This window comes from Hippocampus guttulatus, chromosome 22 (assembly GCF_054856545.1).
Source record: "Hippocampus guttulatus isolate MCC_2025c chromosome 22, RoL_Hgut_1.0, whole genome shotgun sequence".
Taxonomy (NCBI): domain Eukaryota; kingdom Metazoa; phylum Chordata; class Actinopteri; order Syngnathiformes; family Syngnathidae; genus Hippocampus; species Hippocampus guttulatus.
Genome location: NC_141282.1, coordinates 4363635 through 4382672, shown reverse-complemented (window position 1 = coordinate 4382672; position 19038 = coordinate 4363635). Strand labels below are relative to the sequence as shown.

General features: G+C 48.5%; 2 protein-coding genes and 1 long non-coding RNA gene across 4 annotated transcripts in view; 1 reads left to right on the top strand and 2 right to left on the bottom strand.

The window, feature by feature from the left end:
- The window catches only part of cacna2d4a (calcium channel, voltage-dependent, alpha 2/delta subunit 4a), a 28578-nt gene that overhangs the window by 388 nt on the left and 9152 nt on the right, over nt 1-19038 (top strand). Inside the window, exons 2-29 of one of the 2 annotated variants that reach the window (XM_086103927.1) lie at nt 581-732; nt 816-957; nt 1658-1739; nt 1823-1939; nt 2033-2092; nt 2162-2324; nt 2405-2536; nt 2807-2867; nt 3272-3422; nt 3536-3610; nt 4402-4491; nt 4569-4682; nt 4785-4863; nt 5397-5530; nt 5663-5680; nt 6116-6193; nt 6304-6384; nt 6469-6543; nt 6629-6715; nt 6792-6863; nt 6988-7049; nt 7136-7203; nt 7275-7320; nt 7399-7496; nt 7576-7669; nt 7754-7846; nt 7931-8058; nt 8705-8773. In XM_086103927.1, coding sequence (XP_085960053.1) covers nt 818-957; nt 1658-1739; nt 1823-1939; nt 2033-2092; nt 2162-2324; nt 2405-2536; nt 2807-2867; nt 3272-3422; nt 3536-3610; nt 4402-4491; nt 4569-4682; nt 4785-4863; nt 5397-5530; nt 5663-5680; nt 6116-6193; nt 6304-6384; nt 6469-6543; nt 6629-6715; nt 6792-6863; nt 6988-7049; nt 7136-7203; nt 7275-7320; nt 7399-7496; nt 7576-7669; nt 7754-7846; nt 7931-8058; nt 8705-8773 — 2467 coding nt within the window. In that variant the 5' untranslated portion in view covers nt 581-732; nt 816-817. Of the gene's footprint in view, nt 1-269; nt 733-815; nt 958-1657; nt 1740-1822; nt 1940-2032; nt 2093-2161; nt 2325-2404; nt 2537-2806; nt 2868-3271; nt 3423-3535; nt 3611-4401; nt 4492-4568; nt 4683-4784; nt 4864-5396; nt 5531-5662; nt 5681-6115; nt 6194-6303; nt 6385-6468; nt 6544-6628; nt 6716-6791; nt 6864-6987; nt 7050-7135; nt 7204-7274; nt 7321-7398; nt 7497-7575; nt 7670-7753; nt 7847-7930; nt 8059-8704; nt 8774-19038 lie in introns of those variants that run through there. The other variant, XM_086103928.1, reaches the window with a different exon arrangement.
- On the bottom strand, nt 3335-6838 carry LOC147186145 (uncharacterized). The gene is made up of 3 exons (XR_015099408.1): nt 6493-6838; nt 4771-4849; nt 3335-3389 (listed from the first exon to the last, which is right to left on the bottom strand). It is a non-coding gene; the product is annotated as an uncharacterized LOC147186145 (long non-coding RNA).
- On the bottom strand, nt 9565-18850 carry lrtm2a (leucine rich repeat transmembrane protein 2a). Its single transcript, XM_086103937.1, has 7 exons — nt 18356-18850; nt 15365-15496; nt 12365-12585; nt 12119-12244; nt 11829-11917; nt 11604-11761; nt 9565-11153 (listed from the first exon to the last, which is right to left on the bottom strand). The coding sequence occupies exons 2-7, from the start codon at nt 15468-15470 to the stop codon at nt 10645-10647; spliced, it is 1209 nt and encodes a 402-aa protein (XP_085960063.1). The 5' UTR covers nt 15471-15496; nt 18356-18850; the 3' UTR covers nt 9565-10644.

The window sequence follows — 19038 nt, the reverse complement described above, 5'->3', positions numbered from 1 at the left end:
TTCGTATCTGTTAAACCTCCACAAAGTACAAAATGGCACACTCCTAAAACCCGTGTACGATTTGAAAATAATCCACAGCAGCCATAAAATGTAAAATGCCACCATCTCCTCTATTTATTTCAATCTTCAATGGCCAATTCCAAATCAGGGAATGAGATGGAAGTGAGGGAGGAAAGGCAGGAAGAAATGAGAGATCGTGTTAAGAGTGAGACAGTGAGAGAGGGGGGGGGGGGCATGGATGGAGGGAGGAGGGGTTTAATCCTGCCTGGATTATGGTATAAACTGGTCGTGAGGAGCAAGAGAGAGGAAGTCCCAACAGTCCTCCCTCCATTCCTCCATCACTCCATCACAGACTGTTTTCATTTCTCTGGCTCACTGATATTTGGACCTCATCAGGATGTGGGGTTAAAAAAAAAATCTTGTTTGTGGAAGAAGAGAACAGAAAAGTGATGGAATGATGGGAAGAGCTGTGTGTTGAAATGTGACCTCATCGAGAATATTGTGGGATTTTTTTTTTCATTCATATGGAGGTTTTGTTGGGGGGGGGGGGGCGATGATGTCACAGATGTCCCTTTTGCAGCTCCCGAGAAGGTTTGGGACCTTTTGGCGGCCGTCTGCGTGTCCCACCTTGGATCGTTTTGTGTTCGTCGCGCCTGTTAAGGCTCTCCGGATTTGAGCGGAAGTGATGTTTTGGATCCGAGCTGTTTTGTAGAGAGGGCTTCTTCCAAGAAGGCAAGTTGGCAACTTTCGTATTTCGTCACTCGCCGAGAAGAAGAAGTTTTTGAGTTACCTGCCGAGTTTTTTCGTGTCTTCAGAGATGGAGGCAAACGCCGGCGATGTCGGACGGCGGCCGAGAAATGGGCCACGGCGAACGAGCCTGACGATGCTCCCGTGGATTATCCTGTGCTGCTCGCTGTGGCTGACGGTCGACGGCCAGATGAAGATCTCACCGGAGATGTGAGTAGCCATCACCTCACTCAAAAACTTCGTAACGTTGGTCATATTTTCTTTCCGTCATTCGCCCTCACGAGAGCTTCAGAATATTCGAAACAGAAATTCTACAGCAACGTTGTTGCGCGTGTGATATTCATTCCATAAATATGATCAGTGTGATGTCAATCGAAGTCTTTCGGGTTTTTAAAATCAACTCCCCGCTCCCTTCATTGGCTGCGCTATTTTTACTCATCTCATTCTCGCAATTCTGATGAATCCATGCGCATGAATGATTCTTATTTTTTTGGGGGGGGGACACATCATCATCATGAAATGACGCCAGCAGGTCCGAGCGGTGACAAACTTTAGCGCTGCGGCGTGTGGGGCGACTCCCCATTGGTCCAACCATCTGTCGCATCCTGTCTGGTCCTCACGCGCAGGATTTGTTTGCCAGAATTACCACATTCCCCCCCACCACCAAGAAAAAACCCCCAAAATAACATGACTGAGCAGCAAATAAATCGCCAACCTGACTGTTGACCGTCACCTTCAACGGTAATCTCTTTTAATCTGTCGCTGAAGCGTGACCCCGGACACGAAAAGGTCACAACCTTTAATACCGCGCCTCGCACGGTTCCGACGCAAGAAAAGCAAAATCGACAAATCCGCGACACCTTTTTTTTAAAAAACATTTTGTGCCTCGTGTCTTTTGCTTTGCGCTCAGCGTGCAGAAGTGGGCCGAATCATTCGGCAAAGAGATCGCGTCCCTCTCCGCCAAATACTCCGGAGCTGAATTACTGCAAAAAGTAAGACGACAGTAAAACTTTTTTTTTTTTTTTTGGCACCATCGTAATTTTTTTTTTCTTCTTGCCTTTCGCACCCCGTAAAGAAATATAAGGACGTGGAGGGCGCGTTGAAGATGGAGGAGGTCGACGGCGAGGAGCTGGTCAAGACGTTTGCGGAGGAGATGGAGAAGATGCTTGGGAGGAAGATGAAATCCGTGAAGGTATTGAAAAGTACAGAAAAACGTTCTTTTGATGTGACATTTAACCCTTTTCATGCACCCTGGACATTTTTTTTTGTGTGGGGTGGGTGTTAGAGGTTAGCGGAAGCAGCCGAGGATGCTGATCTTTATCACGAGTACAACGACACACTGGAGGTAAATCGACTGCGCCGTTCATCTGGATGTGGACGGTTCCGAAATGACCTTGAGGTGTCCTTGGCGAAGTTTGAATACTACAACTCGATGCTGATCAACGCGGTGGACGAGGACGGCAACCCGCTGCCGCTCGGGGGGGACTTCCCGCTGGAGAAGAACGAACACTTCAGCAAACTGCCGGTCAACACGCAGCAGAGTAACATCCAAGTGCCCACCAATGTCTACAACAGAGGTGAGCCCCCCCCCCAGGCGCACGAGTCACACAAATTCGGAGTCTCATACTATTTTTTATTTTTATTTTTTTAATTCTAGATACAGATATCCTCAACGGCGCATACATGTCGGAGGCTCTCAACGACGTCTTCATGGACAACTTCCAGAAGGACCCCACCCTCACCTGGCAGTACTTTGGCAGCTCCTCGGGTTTCTTCAGACTGTACCCGGGTACGGCGCAACACTTTTGCATTGATTTATTTAGTTATTTATTTGGGACGGATGAGATTTTGAAATATCACCGAGCATCTTTGTAGGACGCTCGGTGATGATTCAGCGCGGGCGAATGTAATTAGCATGTAATTAGCATGTAATTAACATGTACGAAATGTGCCTCCTCATCCATCCCTCCCTCAATTTCGCCGATCAATCTGTCAGACGTCCGTTATCTGACCAAACGGCAAGTTTGCTGACAACTTTCCTCTCTTTTCCGATCCCCAGGGATCCAGTGGACCCCGGACGAGAACGGGGTCGTCACGTTCGATTGCAGGAACAGGAACTGGTGAGGCTCGAGTTTGTAGTCTTGCTGGCAGACGACCACAATGTTGACTTGAAGTCATTCGTCGGAAAATACAACCGCGACGACACAAAGCAACAGCAAATCGCGTACAGTAGCCCTCATAGTTCAAATCTGATTGACCCCCGCAGTCCGTGACCCGTAAGAGAAAATCAAATCAGTTCCAGGAACGCCGTCTGGTCCCTCGGACACAACCTCCAGGAAATGGGAAGTCAAACAAACAGATTAAGGGGTCTGGAAAGTTGCCTGTGGCAGCAGCTGCCCCGGCGAATGGGGAGGAGGAATCTCATTCACGTCCACGAGTTCGTAATTAAAGTGGATGAGTCCGCGTTTCCGTTCTGGCGGAATTTTTTTCGAATACGCCGCCGCCTTTGGATTTCCTCCTTCAGGTATATCCAAGCGGCCACCTCCCCGAAAGACGTCGTCATTGTGGTGGACGTGAGCGGCAGCATGAAGGGGCTCCGGCTCACCATCGCCAAGCACACCGTCAACACAATCCTGGACACGCTGGGAGAGAATGACTTTGTCAACATCATCGCTGTAAGGCGGCGTCTCCGTTATTATTATTATTTTAATTCAATGAGGTTCCGACAATATTAACCGCCATTGTTTTTTTTGTTTGTTTTTTTTTTTTTTTTTTGCTTCCCTTTTAGTACAGTGACTACGTTCGATACTTGGAACCGTGCTTCAAGGGAATTCTGGTCCAAGCCGATCTGGATAACAGAGAGGTAAGGAGGAAAAGCGCGCACACGGCTCATCGCTCGACTTAGCAAGCTGTTGTTTGTGAGAACTTCCTGTCTCTTCGAACTTCCTGTCTGGCATGATCCTTTTTTTTTTTGTTTGTTTGTTTGATACTCGGACTTCGCCGCTACAGCTCATCGCATTGTTGTTCTGCTCATCTGCTCTCTTCTTGTTATTATTCCACAAAGCCCGACCATACGTGTGTGTGTGTGTGTGCGTGCGTGCCCTACTTTCTAGTGCCAAGTATAAACAACATGAGAGATCAGGTGAGGTCGAGGGGTTGCTGACAATTTGAAGTGCGTCACATGACCGGCCAGGCCAACGCGTGATTGGCCGAATGCCACGAAAAAAAAAAGGGGGCTTCCAGATGTTGCTCGACATACTTAACTCATTCACTCCCAAAGACGTATTTAAACGTCTTTTCAGACTTGGTCCAGAATTGTCTGGTACCGAATGAGTTAAATGGCAGCTCACGCACATTTTCTGGAGTTTATATATGATTGTATAGATGTGTTGGAATTTTCAGTCACCCCCCCCCCCCCAAAAAAATGTTGTTTGCAAATCTCCTGTATTTTGGGTTGTACAGTGTATTTAATCCAGATTATCTGTAGTAGTGTTGTAGTGGCCATGTTGTAATTAGTCAGTGTGCCAGGGAGCCGCGCTAATCCCTCCCGTGCCCCCCCCCCCCCACCGTCACACACAAACACGCTTTCTGTTTCACCTCCAATTTTTTTCACGACCCACAATGCAAAGCTGACGTTTGGTGTCCGCCGCGCAGCACTTCAAGCTCCTGATCGACGGGCTGCACGTCAAAGGAGAAGGCAAAGTGAAGAAAGCGATGAAAGAGTCGTTCAAGATCCTCAACGAGGTTTGGCGCACAGACGGCGGTTGTTTGAAATGCATGAATTTGAAGAGGAAAACAGCGTATGGCGCCCGTGTCGTCAGGCTGCGGCGGTGGGTCAGGGCAGTCTGTGCAACCAGGCCATCATGCTGATTACAGACGGCGCTATGGAGGACTTCCAGGATGTTTTTGAAGAGTTCAACTGGCCGGAACGGCGGGTATGACGCACGCCACAAGCGCACTGGTAGTACAACGCGTCGTAGGATTGTGAAAATTGCTGTTGACATGCTTCTGCTTGCAACTCACCGTCACCCGCACAGGTTCGAGTCTTCACGTATCTCATCGGACGTGAAATGACATTTGCTGAAAATGTCAAATGGATTGCCTGCAATAATAAGGGTAAGGGGAAATTAACGAATGATCTGAAAGGTGAATTCTATTAAGACCACTCGGTAACAATGTAATAGTTTGTTGTCCGACAATAAAAAAACTCCCCCTTATTGAATCTCAATGTTTAATATGATAGTCTGATAATACGACAAATTTATTCTTAAAATTTTCACAGTATAAAATTGGGGGTGAGAAAGTAGTGAACCCTTTGCTGCCCTCTTGTGGATTACATGGGAATATGCAGCGGGAAATAACCACTTTATTCCCTACTGGCAGTTTGTGTCACCATCGGATGCTGTCAGTGCTTCCAAAAAAAAAAAACTCAAGCTCTTATCAACATCACCGCAGGTATCTAATTGACGTCACCGTGTTTCATTGGAATAAGCCGAGAACAGCTCAGCCTTTTGGGGATTATTTTCGTTCTGATGTCTGATTAGTGCATTGAACACACGGAACATGTTGCCAAAACCAAAACAAGAGCACTCGCTATAAAAATAAAAAATAAATCACATAAATATTCCAGCTGAATGTGAACATTGCAGGCTATTACACACATATTTCCACACTGGCTGACGTCCAAGAAAACGTCATGGAGTACCTGCACGTCCTCAGCCGACCCATGGTCATCAACCATGACCATGACATCATCTGGACGGAAGCCTACATGGACAGTGTGGTACGTCATAAGTTTATATCTATATATTTTTTAGCAGTAGCACTTTGGAATGTCACGACTAAGGGGAATTTGCCAAAAGATTTTTTTTAGAAGCCATTTAACGCCATTTTCCCACAAATGTTTTCACCCCAGTTACCTTCCACTAAAGAGGTAATCAAACATGCTTCGATATTAAGTGTGAAATTGCAAACATTAGCATAGCGCGACCTTTTGGGTAGTAGGACCGCCCCCCCCCCCCCCCCCCCGCTTTTGTTAGCTAGTCCAGCGGTCCCCAACCGCCGGTCCGCACGGAAAGAATTCGCCTTAATTCCGTTTTATTTATTTCGGAATACGAAAGATGTTTTATTTTGGAAAAATTAAATGGGGCAAAAAAGGTTGGGGACCCTTGAGCTAGTCCATCTCAATCTATCTTGTTTTTAGTTTACTCTTTCCTGATCACGTTTTAGTCCCCCCCCCCCCCCGCCCCCCCAAAAAATATAACATTGCTATTTTTTTTTTCACTTTGGTCAACCTTGAAGAAATTTCTCACCAGGTATTGGTTTCTTAATTTAGCTCGTGCTTAGTTGATCTTTGTGACTTTCACAGCTGTTCAACAGTCAAGCCCAGAGTTTGCTTCTGATGACGTCGGTTGCAATGCCCGTTTTCAGCAAGAAAAAAGAGACGGTAAGGATTGTTCTTTCCATTTTTTTTTAAAATCCTTTCTAAAAGCTTTATTAAACGCTAATATGTGTGACTAACGACAATTTTTATTTTTTATTTTTTATTTTTGGTAGCTGTCTCATGGAATTTTGCTTGGCGTTGTCGGAACCGACGTGGCCCTGAAAGAATTGATGAGATTAGCTCCAAGATATAAGGTTAAATCGCCGTCATTTACACACGCTGCTTCTTTTATTTCAACAATGACACTGGATTGATTTGTCTCAATCTTATCTCTTCAGCTGGGTGTCCACGGTTATGCCTACCTCATCACAAACAACGGCTACATCTTGTCTCATCCGGATCTCCGTCCTCTGGTAAAAAAAAAACAAACAAAAAAACACCCAAACGTTAATTGACTTATAAAGCAGTTCAACTGAACAATCCGTTTGCATGTGGCAGTACAAGGAAGGGAAAAAGCTGAAGCCCAAACCCAATTACAACAGCGTCGACTTGTCCGAGGTGGAATGGGAAGACGCCGAGGAGAAGGTGAGCCGCGCGCGTTCAAACATTTCAAATTCTTCATCTTCCTTGTTCAGGTTACATCATAATTGTGATATCTCAGCTCAGGACGGCCATGGTCAAAGGAGAAACCGGTACCTTGTCCTTAGATTCGAGGACCTCAGTGGATAAGGGAGTGAGTACAATGAAGCTGTCATTGACCTATATCGCCACTAGGCGGGGCTGTGTCCCGCTTAATTGGCTTTGCCAAATCACTGTCGTCCTCAACCACTTTTTTTTTTTATTCTGGCTCTCAACAGAAACGAGTGATGTTCCTCAAGAATGATTACTTCTTCACCAGCATCAACGAGACACCTTTCAGGTTTTTTTTTTTCCGCGAGCAGTTCTCTAAATATTTCAGCATTTGTTTTGCACTCAATCGCGTGTATTTGTCTTCCGGTCTATTAGTCTTGGTATAGTGCTGACAAGAGGACATGGGCAGTATATATTCATTGGAAATGTCTCTGTTGAAGAAGGTGGGTCTGTTTTTCTGTACTGTCTCTCTGTTTCGACACAAGTTCATACTCAATGTTGCATTCTTCCCCAGGCCTTCATGATTTGCTGGCTCCCGATTTGACCATAGCCAGTGAATGGTGAGTCAGACTGATTTTATTTGATTTTTTAAAAAAAAATGTTACTGCTCACTTGAACGCCATCCACAACCTTTGCAGGACCTACTGCGAGACCGACATCGACCCAGCGCATCGTAAACTGAGCCAGCTGCAGGCCGTGGTTCGGTACCTGACGGGCAAAGAACCGGATCTTGAGTGTTAGTCTGGATTTGGTTGCTCGGTGTCCGCAGCGCATCGTTGGAACAAAGTCCAATTTGCGTTTTTGTTCCTCTGCAGGTGACGTGCAGCTCATCCAGCAAACCCTGTTTGACGCCGTGGTGACAGCTCCCATGGAAGCTTACTGGACTGCCCTCATGCTCAACCCATCTGGGTGAATAATCACCTCCAAGCGCAGCCTTCAACGTCCATTGGATTAAAAGCGAAACGAGTGCCAATTTGCCTTTCCGCCTCGCAGTATGGATGACGGCATCGAAACGGCTTTCCTGGGCACGCGCTCCGGCCTGATGAGATTCCAGCGTTACACTGGCATCGAAAAACGAGTTGGCATGTGAGAAATCAAATAACACGTGCAAGATTACCCCCTTGCGGACAGTAAGAGCGACGCCATTTCTCTTTGTCGCGCCACTTCCAGGTCGTTCCTGACATCCGCGGACAAGGAGAACATTTTCACCCTGGACCACTTCCCACTGTGGTTCCGCAGGGCGGCCGAGTACCCTGCCGGAAAGTTCCTCTACTACATGCCCCGACAGGAGACCAGAGGTAGATTTCCATCGTTCACGTTCTGAACGCGCTTTCTAAAATGCACTTCGGAGCACATCGTACTAACCCTTAACCCCCATTGATGTAGGAGAATCTCGAACCCGGATGTCGTCACATGTTTGTTGTGTTCAGACGTGTTTAGGGACTATGAGGCGGACTATAGCGCCACCTTGAGCGCAGAGGAGGCGGAGCAGCAAGCGGAGCAGGGAGGGGGAGTACAGGGGGAGGAGGAGGGTAGAGGAAAACTGTTACTTGGCATGCTGCCGCTTGAGTGTCCTCAACCATTCACCAGCATCCTTTTTTTTCTGTTTCTTCATCCCAAAATTCTCGTTTCTTCTCCATTGGGCGCATACCGAACTCCTCTCCTCGTTTAGTTATTTTGACATGGTTGACACATCTAAAAAAAAAAGACGATCGAAAGTAAGACTAAACCTACAAAGCTTTTAAAGTGTGCTCGTGCCCGGTTGGGTGTACCTAATGATCGTGGCTGGTGAGCCGCACTCACCAGCCACGATATTAGGTACACCCAACGGGCACGAGACACTTTAAAAGCTTTGTAGGTTTAGTTTATTTGATGTTTTTTTTTTTGTGTTGGATCTCATGATTGATAATTGCGCTCGCTCATCGTGTGCCACTCTTCTTCCAGCCGGGAGGATCGTGATCGCGACCACTGCCGTCACTGTGACCGTGGGCGAGAAGACCGCCATCGCTGGAGGTAGGGCGGCGTCACCTCTTTTGAATGATGAAGTGCCTCGGCAACCTCCAGGTTGATAACGCACGGTTTGATTTATTAGAAGCTGGATGAATTATTCATGAAATGAACGCGTTATCGACCTCAGTTCCTTTGAAAAAAGTCATCAGTAAAGTGACAAAGTTACTTTTTCAAGGGAATTGTGGCAACATCCGTTCTTAGTTGCAATGCCACTTCTAACCACTAGAGAGCGTTGTTTGTCTAGATACAACCATCTAGTTCTGACTCGTGAGTACAATTTTGAGTTTGTTGTCATGTTCTTGCATCCATGAAATCCCCCCGATCATCCATTCCCATATTTGCCGTACCTCGATTCATGTATCGATCTGTCACCGCGCCACCGGGAAAAGAGCGGTGACAGATGACGATGAAGGTTAGCCATAAAAAAAAAAAAAAAAAAAAAAAAGGGCGTCCCGGGATAGGAGAAAAAGCAAGGTGAAAAACGCTCCGTGCGATGAGAAAAAGATGTGTCAGGAAGATAAATGGACACCAGATAAGCGCGAGAGGAGATGAGAAGGACAGAGTTGATGAGAAGGGGGAGGCGGGGGGGGGGGGTGTTCGAAGGGATTGAGGCGTGAAGAACAAGATAAGGATTAGTACGCGCACAGAGCCACTGATTCATCCTCTGCTTTGCCCCTGTGGTGTGTTTACTCCATCTTATTTGATTAGATTCTTTGACCCTCTGCTGGAAATCGCGTGCGTGCGTACGCGCGCGCGTGCGCGCGCCAACAGACCGTAAATAGACACAGTGCTGCTCTCGTCCCGCCTTGTCATAGAGCGTGATATGTTTTTTATTTCCATCAATGCATACTGTCATCGTCATAACGCACATCACACCGCCAAATGCTGGCCAGTCTTGAGGCACCCCCCCCCCCCCCCCCCCGCGCAGTCGTGACGTTATATGTATCAAACTGTATTTTATTATTCTGTACACACGCGGGTTATAAGGACAGGATTCAGCTAGCTAAGATCGTTAGCTACCAACGGCACGAGGCCCGCGGGTCGGGTTGGAAACTTGACTCGACACGATTCAATGAACACGACGAATGAGCAAAAACATGACAGCGATACTCCAAACGAAACCGAACGAGCGTTCTAAACGCAACGAACATTGTGACTATTTTCGCGCACCCTGGAACCCGATCACATGATAAGATGTACACCGTAGTAACCGCCGTCGGCATCGTAACGCGCCCGGTTTCTTTGAAGCCAATTTACACTTGGGGCAATATGCAATAAAATCAGATTTTACTCAGCCGGAACGCGAGTCAAATTCTCTTTCGGCCGTATGGCGAATTTGTCGGTGGATGCGAGGAAAGAAAAAGGAGGTGGAAATCTTTCAGGAGGACTTTCCATTTATAGCAAGTGGACGGAAAGATAAATGGAGAGATAAAGAGATGGGAGAGGGTGGCGAAAAATAGCAGCATCTTTTTTTTTTTTTTTTTAATCCCTTGTTGGCTGTAATCGCTCCGGGAAAGATCGTTTTAAAAAGATGGGGAGGAAAAAGGGAAACCTTGGCGGGTAACCGATTGGGGCGATAAAGTGCTGGGAAGTTCTGAAATCTGGTCCCGGTGGGGTTTTTTGTTCTGTCGCGCAAAGCGTCGACGAACGAGACGACTCCCTCCGCCGAAGTCTTTCTCTGGGACACTGGGGGGGGGGTCAAGTTTCCCGGGTCTTGAAATTCGACCTCTTTATGTGAGCATTTGGTCCGCACTCGAAAGACTCCCTGAAGATTCCACCGGCCAACTCTTGGATGAGTGCTGCGGATGAGATGAAAGCTCGTTCTCTCTGGGCCTTTTTTGCCAAACAACCCCCCCTTCATGCGGGCGGCTCCTCTACGCCACCGACGAGATCTGTTTCTCCTCGCGATCGTCCGCGTCCGCCTCGCTGTCTCCCATGAGCGGCTGCCTCTTCTTCAGCTCTCGCTGGTACTTGGCCATCAGCGAGGCGTAGATGCAACCGTACGCGGCCGCCGCCACCATCATGATGCACACGATCCCGCACACCACGCCGGCGATCACCACCGTGCCGATGGCCCGCCGCACGCTCGCGGGCCGGTAGCGAGCTCGCACGCAATCGGCGGGGGCCTCTCCGCCGCCGGCCCCGCCCCCTCCCACTCCCCCTCGCGAAGACGAGTCATCGCCGCCGGAAATCGACGGCGCCCCGCTGGGGTCGATGGCGCCCCTGCCGCAGGGAGGACCTCCTCGGGATCCGTCGGCTCCGCCTCCGCCGTTCTCGTCTTCCAGCTGGAGGCAGTAGTTGAACATCTCCACGGGAACGCCGCGGATGTCTCGCCCCCGCAGATCTTTGGGTAGCGTGCACTCCACCGCATCCACCTTTCCGCCTGAAGGAGAGAAAGCGACGGGGTGGGGGGGGGGTCGTTCAGGAAGCGCCTGTGAGGCCCCGTTAATTGAGACTAAGAGGACGAGACGGCAAGCGAGGGCGACGCCGGAATGAGTCACACCGTTTGCCTGCGCCCTCGAACTTGGAGATGGACTCGAATGAGCTCTCCTGGATGATTCACGAGAAGAGAAAACTCAGCGTGACTAATTTTCCACGGCAAGATGACAATTTTAGGTGACAGACAAACACGATTCCATCTGACCCGAGGAGACGCTGTGACCAAACGTTCTCCCGAGTGAAGTTTCTGTCTGCAAACGTTCATTAGCGACGCAAGCCGAGGCCTTGAGGCACTGAGGTGAAGGCGGATTTTCCACATCATGAACGAAACGCAAATCCACGGCAGGCGCCGCCATCGCCGCTGTCCCCCCGAAAGGGTTCATCGGAAGCCCACCTCGGTACAGTAGCCACTCCATCCAGTGTTTGAACTCCCGTAGGTTGCAATCGCATTCCCAGGGGTTGTGTCCCAGCTCGAGGCGCTGCAGGCGGGCGAGGGGCTCGAACGCCGCCCTCTCCAAGCCGCGAAGACGATTACCGGCCAGGGACAGCCATCTACACCGGGACATTTTTTTTCAACAGGAAGTAACCGCCGTGTTTTTGTCGCGGATGTTTCGTTTACCTGAGACCCTGGAGCTCGTCCAAGAGCCCCAAAGGAACCGACGCCAGGCCGTTGAGTGAAAGATCGAGACTCTGGAGACCCCCCAAACCCTGGAACAAGAACAACAACAGGACCAGGAGATTTACTCCGGCAGTCCAGTCTCGGATCAGCGATTTGTCATTTTCCGCGGATGGCAAATGTCAACCGTCGATTGATGATGGAAAGTCACGCTGCGCTCTCGATTCATTCAGATTGAATCGTCAACCCCAAAACTTTAAATCCATGGGCCTATTTTGTGGCGGGGTACTGACCTGAAAGAGATCTCTGTCCATTCCTGTCAGAGAGTTGTTGCGCAGGCTCAGTTTGCTCAGATTGCTCATGTCGCGGAATAATCCGGCCGGCAAATTGTCCAGGTAGTTGTTTGAAAGGTCCAGCTCCTGTAAGACGCCAATGTGATGCAACGACATCGGACCTGAACCCCCCCGAGTTGACCTCGCCTCAATATTCACACGACGCAAACGTATATCGGAAGAAACGCAAACGACAAAGGCGCTGACCTCCAGAGAGGAGTGGTTAGCAAAGTCCGACGCGCCCAGCGTGGCCAGTTTGTTGTTGGCCAGAAGGAGGGAGCGACTCCCCGCCGGCAGGAAGTGCAGGGCGGGCGGTGAGGAAAGGCCGCGGCCCCCGCAGTCCACCAGCAGGCCGTCCGAGGGGCAGAGACAGGGCGGGGGGCAGGGACAAGCCGGCTGGAGCAGCGCCACCAGCAGGCAGAGGAAAACTGGGGCGGGCGAGGTGGACAAAAACGAAGAGCAGTTAGAATGGAAAATTAAGGATGGAAAAAACGATCGTCCCCAAAATGTCAAAACCGCGGATTGGCGAATTCATTTTCCTCACTGGAACGCTTTGGAAAATGTGATTCTAATTACCCGACGCTTTTTCCATCTGCCACCTTCGTCTGCATTCTTCGTCTTTTCGCTCGGCATTTCCCTTTCAATGCACACCGGAGAGACGCCGACGATCGTCAAAAACGATCGATAAGAGCCCGGAGATCACCGTTCTACCTCACGGGAGCTTTTTTTTTTTTTTTGGCCTAACAGACTCGACCTGATCATGAACTGCAACCGAGTGAACGAAATCCTCCCAGAAAAGGGACTCGGCTTCACAAATATTTTTGAGTTTTTTTGCGAAAATCCTTCGGTGGGAATCTTCGAAGGATGCCTGCCGTGCAAGTGGCTTTGATTTTGCCGTTGCAGGTTCAGAAGCCGTTGCGGGAGATTTAAGCTGACAGTTGAGCTCAGAGGTATCGGAGCGACGCTTACGCAACGGGGAGGCGGAGCTTTCTGTTTGGGATGAAACCTTTCCTCACAACGTAACGCGCGCAAACCGTCTCTCCGCGAAGGGGGATTTTCATTTTTTTTCTTCACCGTCCCTCCCTCGCCTCTTCTCCTCATGTCGCTCCCTCCCACTCTCCCTCCCTAACTTTCAACATTTATGAGAGGTTTGAGCTGCCCTCGTGGAGGAGGAGGTGGCGATGGTTTGGGCTTATTTTAGCTGCTACATTTCTTCTGCTTTTGCTTCGAGAGGGCCTTTCCTTCGCCCTCTGATTGAAGGTCCAAATCTAGCTAAGGGGTCCCGATTGGTCGCTCGCCAAAGTTGTGCTTCCTAATTGCGTTGTCAACACGGGAACGTTTGTCCGCATCGCCTTGACAACGCAGCTCTCTGACATGTAATATCCCACGGGGGCCCCTCTGGGTGACACCGGACCCGGACCGATGTCACCCGGTTGCACGTTAGCCGCGGGCGGAGCTGTTTTCCGATGGCGAGCGCCGCGCACTCGCCGCTATCTGATTACGAGCTGCACCAGCTGTCCCCCCCGCTCTGACCTGAAGTCCTTCATTTAACTCCCCGCGTGTTGTCGAGCGCGGTTTTCGATTGTAACCCCGCAACCACTTCGTTTTCTCAAGATATTTTCCCTGTGTGATTTGTCAAAGGCCTTTCTAAGTCTGATCCCACCTGCAAACCAAAGCATCATCAATTCAGCATATGGACAACAGCTAGCCCCCCCCACACACACACACTGGAGGCTTAGCTTGAAAGGTATAAAACATGAAGCGGCCTGGGCATGCATATAAAATACCATTAAGCCCCCCAGCTGCTCCACCGCATTATTTCAACTCTGACAAGGTAACGTCGCGTCGCCATAGCAACCGAGGCGCCGTTGACTGATGCTTAAAAACAAGCGAGAAAGGTGCCGTGAGACAAGTTTGCGGCTCGCGTCGAAAGCCCCACCGTTTAACCCCCGTCCTCCCTTGCCAGACCTCTGGAATAATCGCTTACACACACACACACACACACACACACACACCACCACCAACACGCCCGAACAAGGTGTAGAGGTTTAGGCTGCACTTGCTGACACTGGGATGAGAGGAGACTGGATTAGCATTGCTCTGAAATCCACCGCAAATCCTGCTTTTTATTAATTATTCCTCCTCTTCGTGACTTTCAAAGAGGTGTCACGTTGCGCTATATGCCTCCCGACGCTTTAGTTTGGGTTCTCGTTTAGCACTCAGTGACCTATTCCTTGGGTACGCCGTGTCATAAAATTGGCCTTTTCTGACAATAATCGACACCAAAGCTCTCTCAGCTAGCTTCGGGCTCTAGCTAGCTTCAGGTTCCAGCTAGTTTGGCGCTTCTTTGGCTAGCCTCAGACGTTAGCTAGCTTGTTAGCTGGATGGTAGGTGGATTGGAGGTCACTCAGCTAGCTTCAGATGCTTGCTCGCTTGTTGACGTGGGACCTGGACGTTTATCCTTTTTGACATGAACTTGAACATCTTTCTCGTTCTCCTACTGTCATCTTTTTATGAACTTTTGACTCACCAAAAAAACAAAAAACAAAACATTATCGTAATTATCTCCATCTGCCAAATTCTCTCATCACCAATCAGGAAATAGCATTAAAAAAAAAACGACATCCTTGACGACGCTAGCATTCATCCCCAGAGTAATTGAACATATTGGCACACTGGAGCCATTTGATGAGATGACAGATTTGGAGCTTTTCTCACTTATTCAGTGACTCCGCCTGCGTGCATGCCAATCCCGCGGCAAGTCAAAGAAGACGAGCTCAAATCCACACGCGCCAATAAAATGATATTGAATTGAGCGAGAGTGACTTATGGCAAGGCAATAATACCGGCGTTAATTACAGCGTCTAATTGCTCCTAAATTGCTGTGGGAACCGGTAACCGTAAAATGTTGCTACAAATGTTTGTTTTGGGGGACGGGTACTAAAATGAGAAACAACCTTTCGGCCATTTTCTCCCTGCTGTTTGCCATCTAGAAACTCGTACACACTGTGGAGTAATGTGACATTTCATGAAAGGATTGTGCTCACGGCCACAGTAAATTCAATGGCCTCATCCTTTGTGTGTGTATGTGTGTGTGTGCGCGCCGAGCATGCTAACATAAACAGCTGTCAAAACAGTCTGTTCCGCGTGGATCGTTTTGAGGATAATAGATGGGATCAATCAGAGCGTCGAGTTCCTTCCACTCACCGGGTCCGGATGGGGGCAGCTCGACGCCCCCTGGGGAGTGGCCGTGGGGCGGCATGACGCGCGCCTTCCTCAGCGGCGGCGGCGGCGGGAGGCGGCAAGCTGCCATGCCCGCAGCCTCCACAAGGGCGGCGACTGCAAAAAGCGTAAACACACACGAAGAAAGACAAACAATGAATTGACGGCCTCGAACCCGAACTGACGACAGCTGGCTCGACATTCATTCGCTGACGCCCACGTCACTCACCAGACCAGACCCTGCCTTTTAAAGCCATACGCGCAAAATCTAATTTGATCGTTTTGGATGTAACTTTCGTATCACCGGGTTTTATTTCCCACCATGTCTGCCTCAGTATGTGGATAATAATGGATGGAATAAATAGAAGAAGAATATGAACCGAAACGACGATTTAGAGATGGCAACAGAAGCGCATGAGTGAGTGACATTTACAAAAACCGTATCGAGTTATAGGCGAGCGATAGAAAATAACCACTTGCAATTTGAGTGGCGCACAGCGTTGGGCCTGCAATTTGAGCGCCATTCTGAAGGCGTGATGCGACGAGGCGCTCCCTTTTCGCTCGAGTGTCATCCGAAGCCAATTAGCCGCGTGTGAAATAACGGCACTCATCAGATTAGGCTGTAGTGCAATAATTAGACGTGCTTTTTTTTTTTCTCCCCTTCCCGCTCTTTCTCTCTCTCGCTCGCTCGGTGACACGAACCGAGGTCTGCGTGAGGATGGGTGACGGGTGATTACGGGAATTTGCATTTTAAGTAGCCCAGCCAAATGATCAGATGTGCGCCGATTTAACCGGAGAGGCGGAGATCCAGAAGTGGTTGACAGACGAGGCAGGGGAATCAAATGACGCCTCACTCCCTTGTTTTATGTCTTCTCCTCTTTCCTTGCTACTTCTCTGCGCATGCTTTTCATGCCACTTCCTGTCCGCACTTGGAATTTATAGCTTCAGGTTGGATGGTGGGATTATGTCAGAGTTGTAAACATGAGTCCGCGAGCGCATCCTTGCCCTTATTTGCCTAATTGATTACGTTTCTGAAGGTATTTGCAACGGGCCGGCATGGCGTGACGAATGGTTTTTAATTGCCCTGCGCGGTTTCCGGCCCATTTGCCAGAAAATTGTGTTCCACCCGGTCACCCGGGCATAGGCAGGTGCGACTTGGACTCGCAATCACACTTGAAAGATGAATCGCCGTCACGCTTGTCGATGCCTCGGCTTCAAAATGGCCTCAAGGCTTTCTGACCACGGAGCTGGAGGAGCTGCCAGTCATTCATCCTCCCCGCTTTGCTCAGCTGCTCGGGAACTACCGGGAGAATGCTAGGCGCTAAGCTAGCTTGCTAACAAGCCGCTCAATTATCCTCGCCTGTATGGAGGCAAATATTCCAAAGTATATTTGAACGATGAGGAAGAGGAGAGAAAATGGAGAAGCGCTGCTAGCCGCTAAGCTAACGTTAAACGGAGACAAACGAAATACCCAAAGTAGCGCTTAGGTGCTACAGTCGGCTTAGAACGAATGTTGCTAAAGTTAGCTTGACAAAGGAACTAAGTTGCTTTGCTGATGACTTCATTTTAAAAACACTTAAATTACATTCCAAGTTACTTCATGAGTTACCTTCATCAGAATGAAAAAAATAGAGGACAATTGGTTTTGCTAATGAAGGAGTATTTTTAAATGTAATATTTCAGGATAATTTTTTGTTTTGTTTTCACAGAACATAAATGTCATCTTGTTTATTATTAAAACCAATTATTGTTTTTTTTTACGTCACTTAACACAAATACATTTAGATTTGGAATATAAAATCAAGGCAGTCTTTTTTTAAAATATATTTTAATATTTAGCTGACACAAACTTAACATTGGGAGTATAGTCCTACCTCAAAAAAGGCGAGCGTTATTATTTTTACACTTGTGTTTATATCGCGAAATATACCCCGATGGAATAAAGTTCGCACCGTAATATAAATTCCAGTCCACCTTGCCCAGCCCTTGGCACAACTTAGTTTTTGTTTGTTTTTTTCTTTTTCCTCCCCTGTGCAACAATGCAGCTCGCTCCAACAACAACAAGGAGAGCCGTGCAGCCAAGCGTCACCAAATCAATTTTTAATGCTTTTTTTCTTTTTTTTTCCGACCCCAAAGATGACACACAAACACGCATCCATACTTGGATGCGCAGACGTCCAAAAGACATGACGATAAGCTTGACACATGCAGACCCCGCACATGTTGACAAGTATGACAAGTCAAAATATGCACACGTGTCCAAACACACATGTAAGGCCAAACGTATACACCCCCATGCATAGCGTTGGGATCACGTCTCACCCACGCGCACACACATGTATGGTGACAAAAAGTGAAGGTCAAACAAAAACCCAAGTCTGATCGATAGAGGTCATGATTTTGAAGTCCAGACGCATTTGAATAACTTGGCTGAATGTTGTTTTTTTATTTTTTTTTCCCCACAGTGTCGATTGACATTTCCCACATATTTGTCACCTCTGACCGGGTGCCAGTCACGTCGTTAAACTATATTGCCGGCGCACACGAGCTCCTCGCATGACAATTGGACACGGGAGCTGTTCGGTTCGCGGCGTGAGGATTGAATCAAGCCGTTGGTATGAAGGCATCGCTAGGTAGCGCAATCAAAAATCTATTAAAAAATAAAAAAAAAGTCATCACGTCGAACTTCGGCGGGATTCGATTTTTGTCCGCCACGTATTACAAAAAAAAAAATAATTGCTTTGAGTGTGCAGCCACGATCATAAACATTTTGACAGCGGCAGTCATAACTGAGCATGATGAGATTATTTGTATGCGGCTGTAATAATCCCTAAATTTGTTTGGAGCGTGACATATTACATTGAAAAAAAAAATTAAAAATCCCCAAACTTTATTGTAATTTTCTCTCAACGACGGCGTTTAGCGGGGCATCCTTTCAGCTCCAAATAAATTCTTGATGATGATGCAAAGACTCACCTTTTTTTGCCTAAATATTTCAGCGTGCAGCGGCTTCACTGCTGCCTCCTCTCACACATCCGAATCATCCCCATTTTTTTTTTTTATGATTTTTTTTTTTCAAAGAATCCAAAATGGAAGAGGCGATCGTCAACATGCATCCATACGTTGAAAATCCCGGGTGAGGACAAAAACAAGAATAATCCTTCTTTACGTATTGAGACAATCCCCCCCCGCTTGTCTCAAAAGCGCTCGGATAAAAAGGAGGGGGGGGGGGAAGCCTATATAGTGGAGGAAAAGAGAGGATGGAGACGTGTAATCCTCGTCTTCACATCCAGTCCTTGTTTGAATGACACGTCCGGTGGCGTCCTCCCTGCTGGCTCGTGAGCATCTGAGGTGTGTGTGTGTGTGAGGGCGAGAGAGAGAGAGAGAGAGAGAGTGTGTGTGTGTGTCACAGACGGAACGCGAAAGGTGCTGGCGTCACGCTCGCCCTCCCGCTATGTTTGTGATTCCTGCACTCAATGCACATCCCTGTGCGTGCGTGTGTGTGTGTGTGTGTGTGTGTGCTTCACTTGAGAGCTGTTTTTCTCCCCCCCGCCTCCCTTCGCTTCGTCTCCGTATGCCTGTGCAGTCGTGCGTGTGTCAGGAGTGTGTGCGCGCGCGCGTGTGCGTGTTGTCAAATATAGCAAGCGTACACGCCGCCT

Coding starts and splice junctions, on each gene's coding strand:
- lrtm2a (XM_086103937.1), bottom strand. CDS start 15,470: ATGGCAGCTTGCCGCCTCCCGCCGCCGCCGCCGCTGAGGAAGGCGCGC. Junction 11,918..12,118: donor TGGACAGAGATCTCTTTCAG/GTCAGTACCCCG, acceptor TTCTTGTTCCAG/GGTTTGGGGGGTCTCCAGAG. Junction 11,762..11,828: donor GACGAGCTCCAGGGTCTCAG/GTAAACGAAACA, acceptor GTCCCGGTGTAG/ATGGCTGTCCCTGGCCGGTA.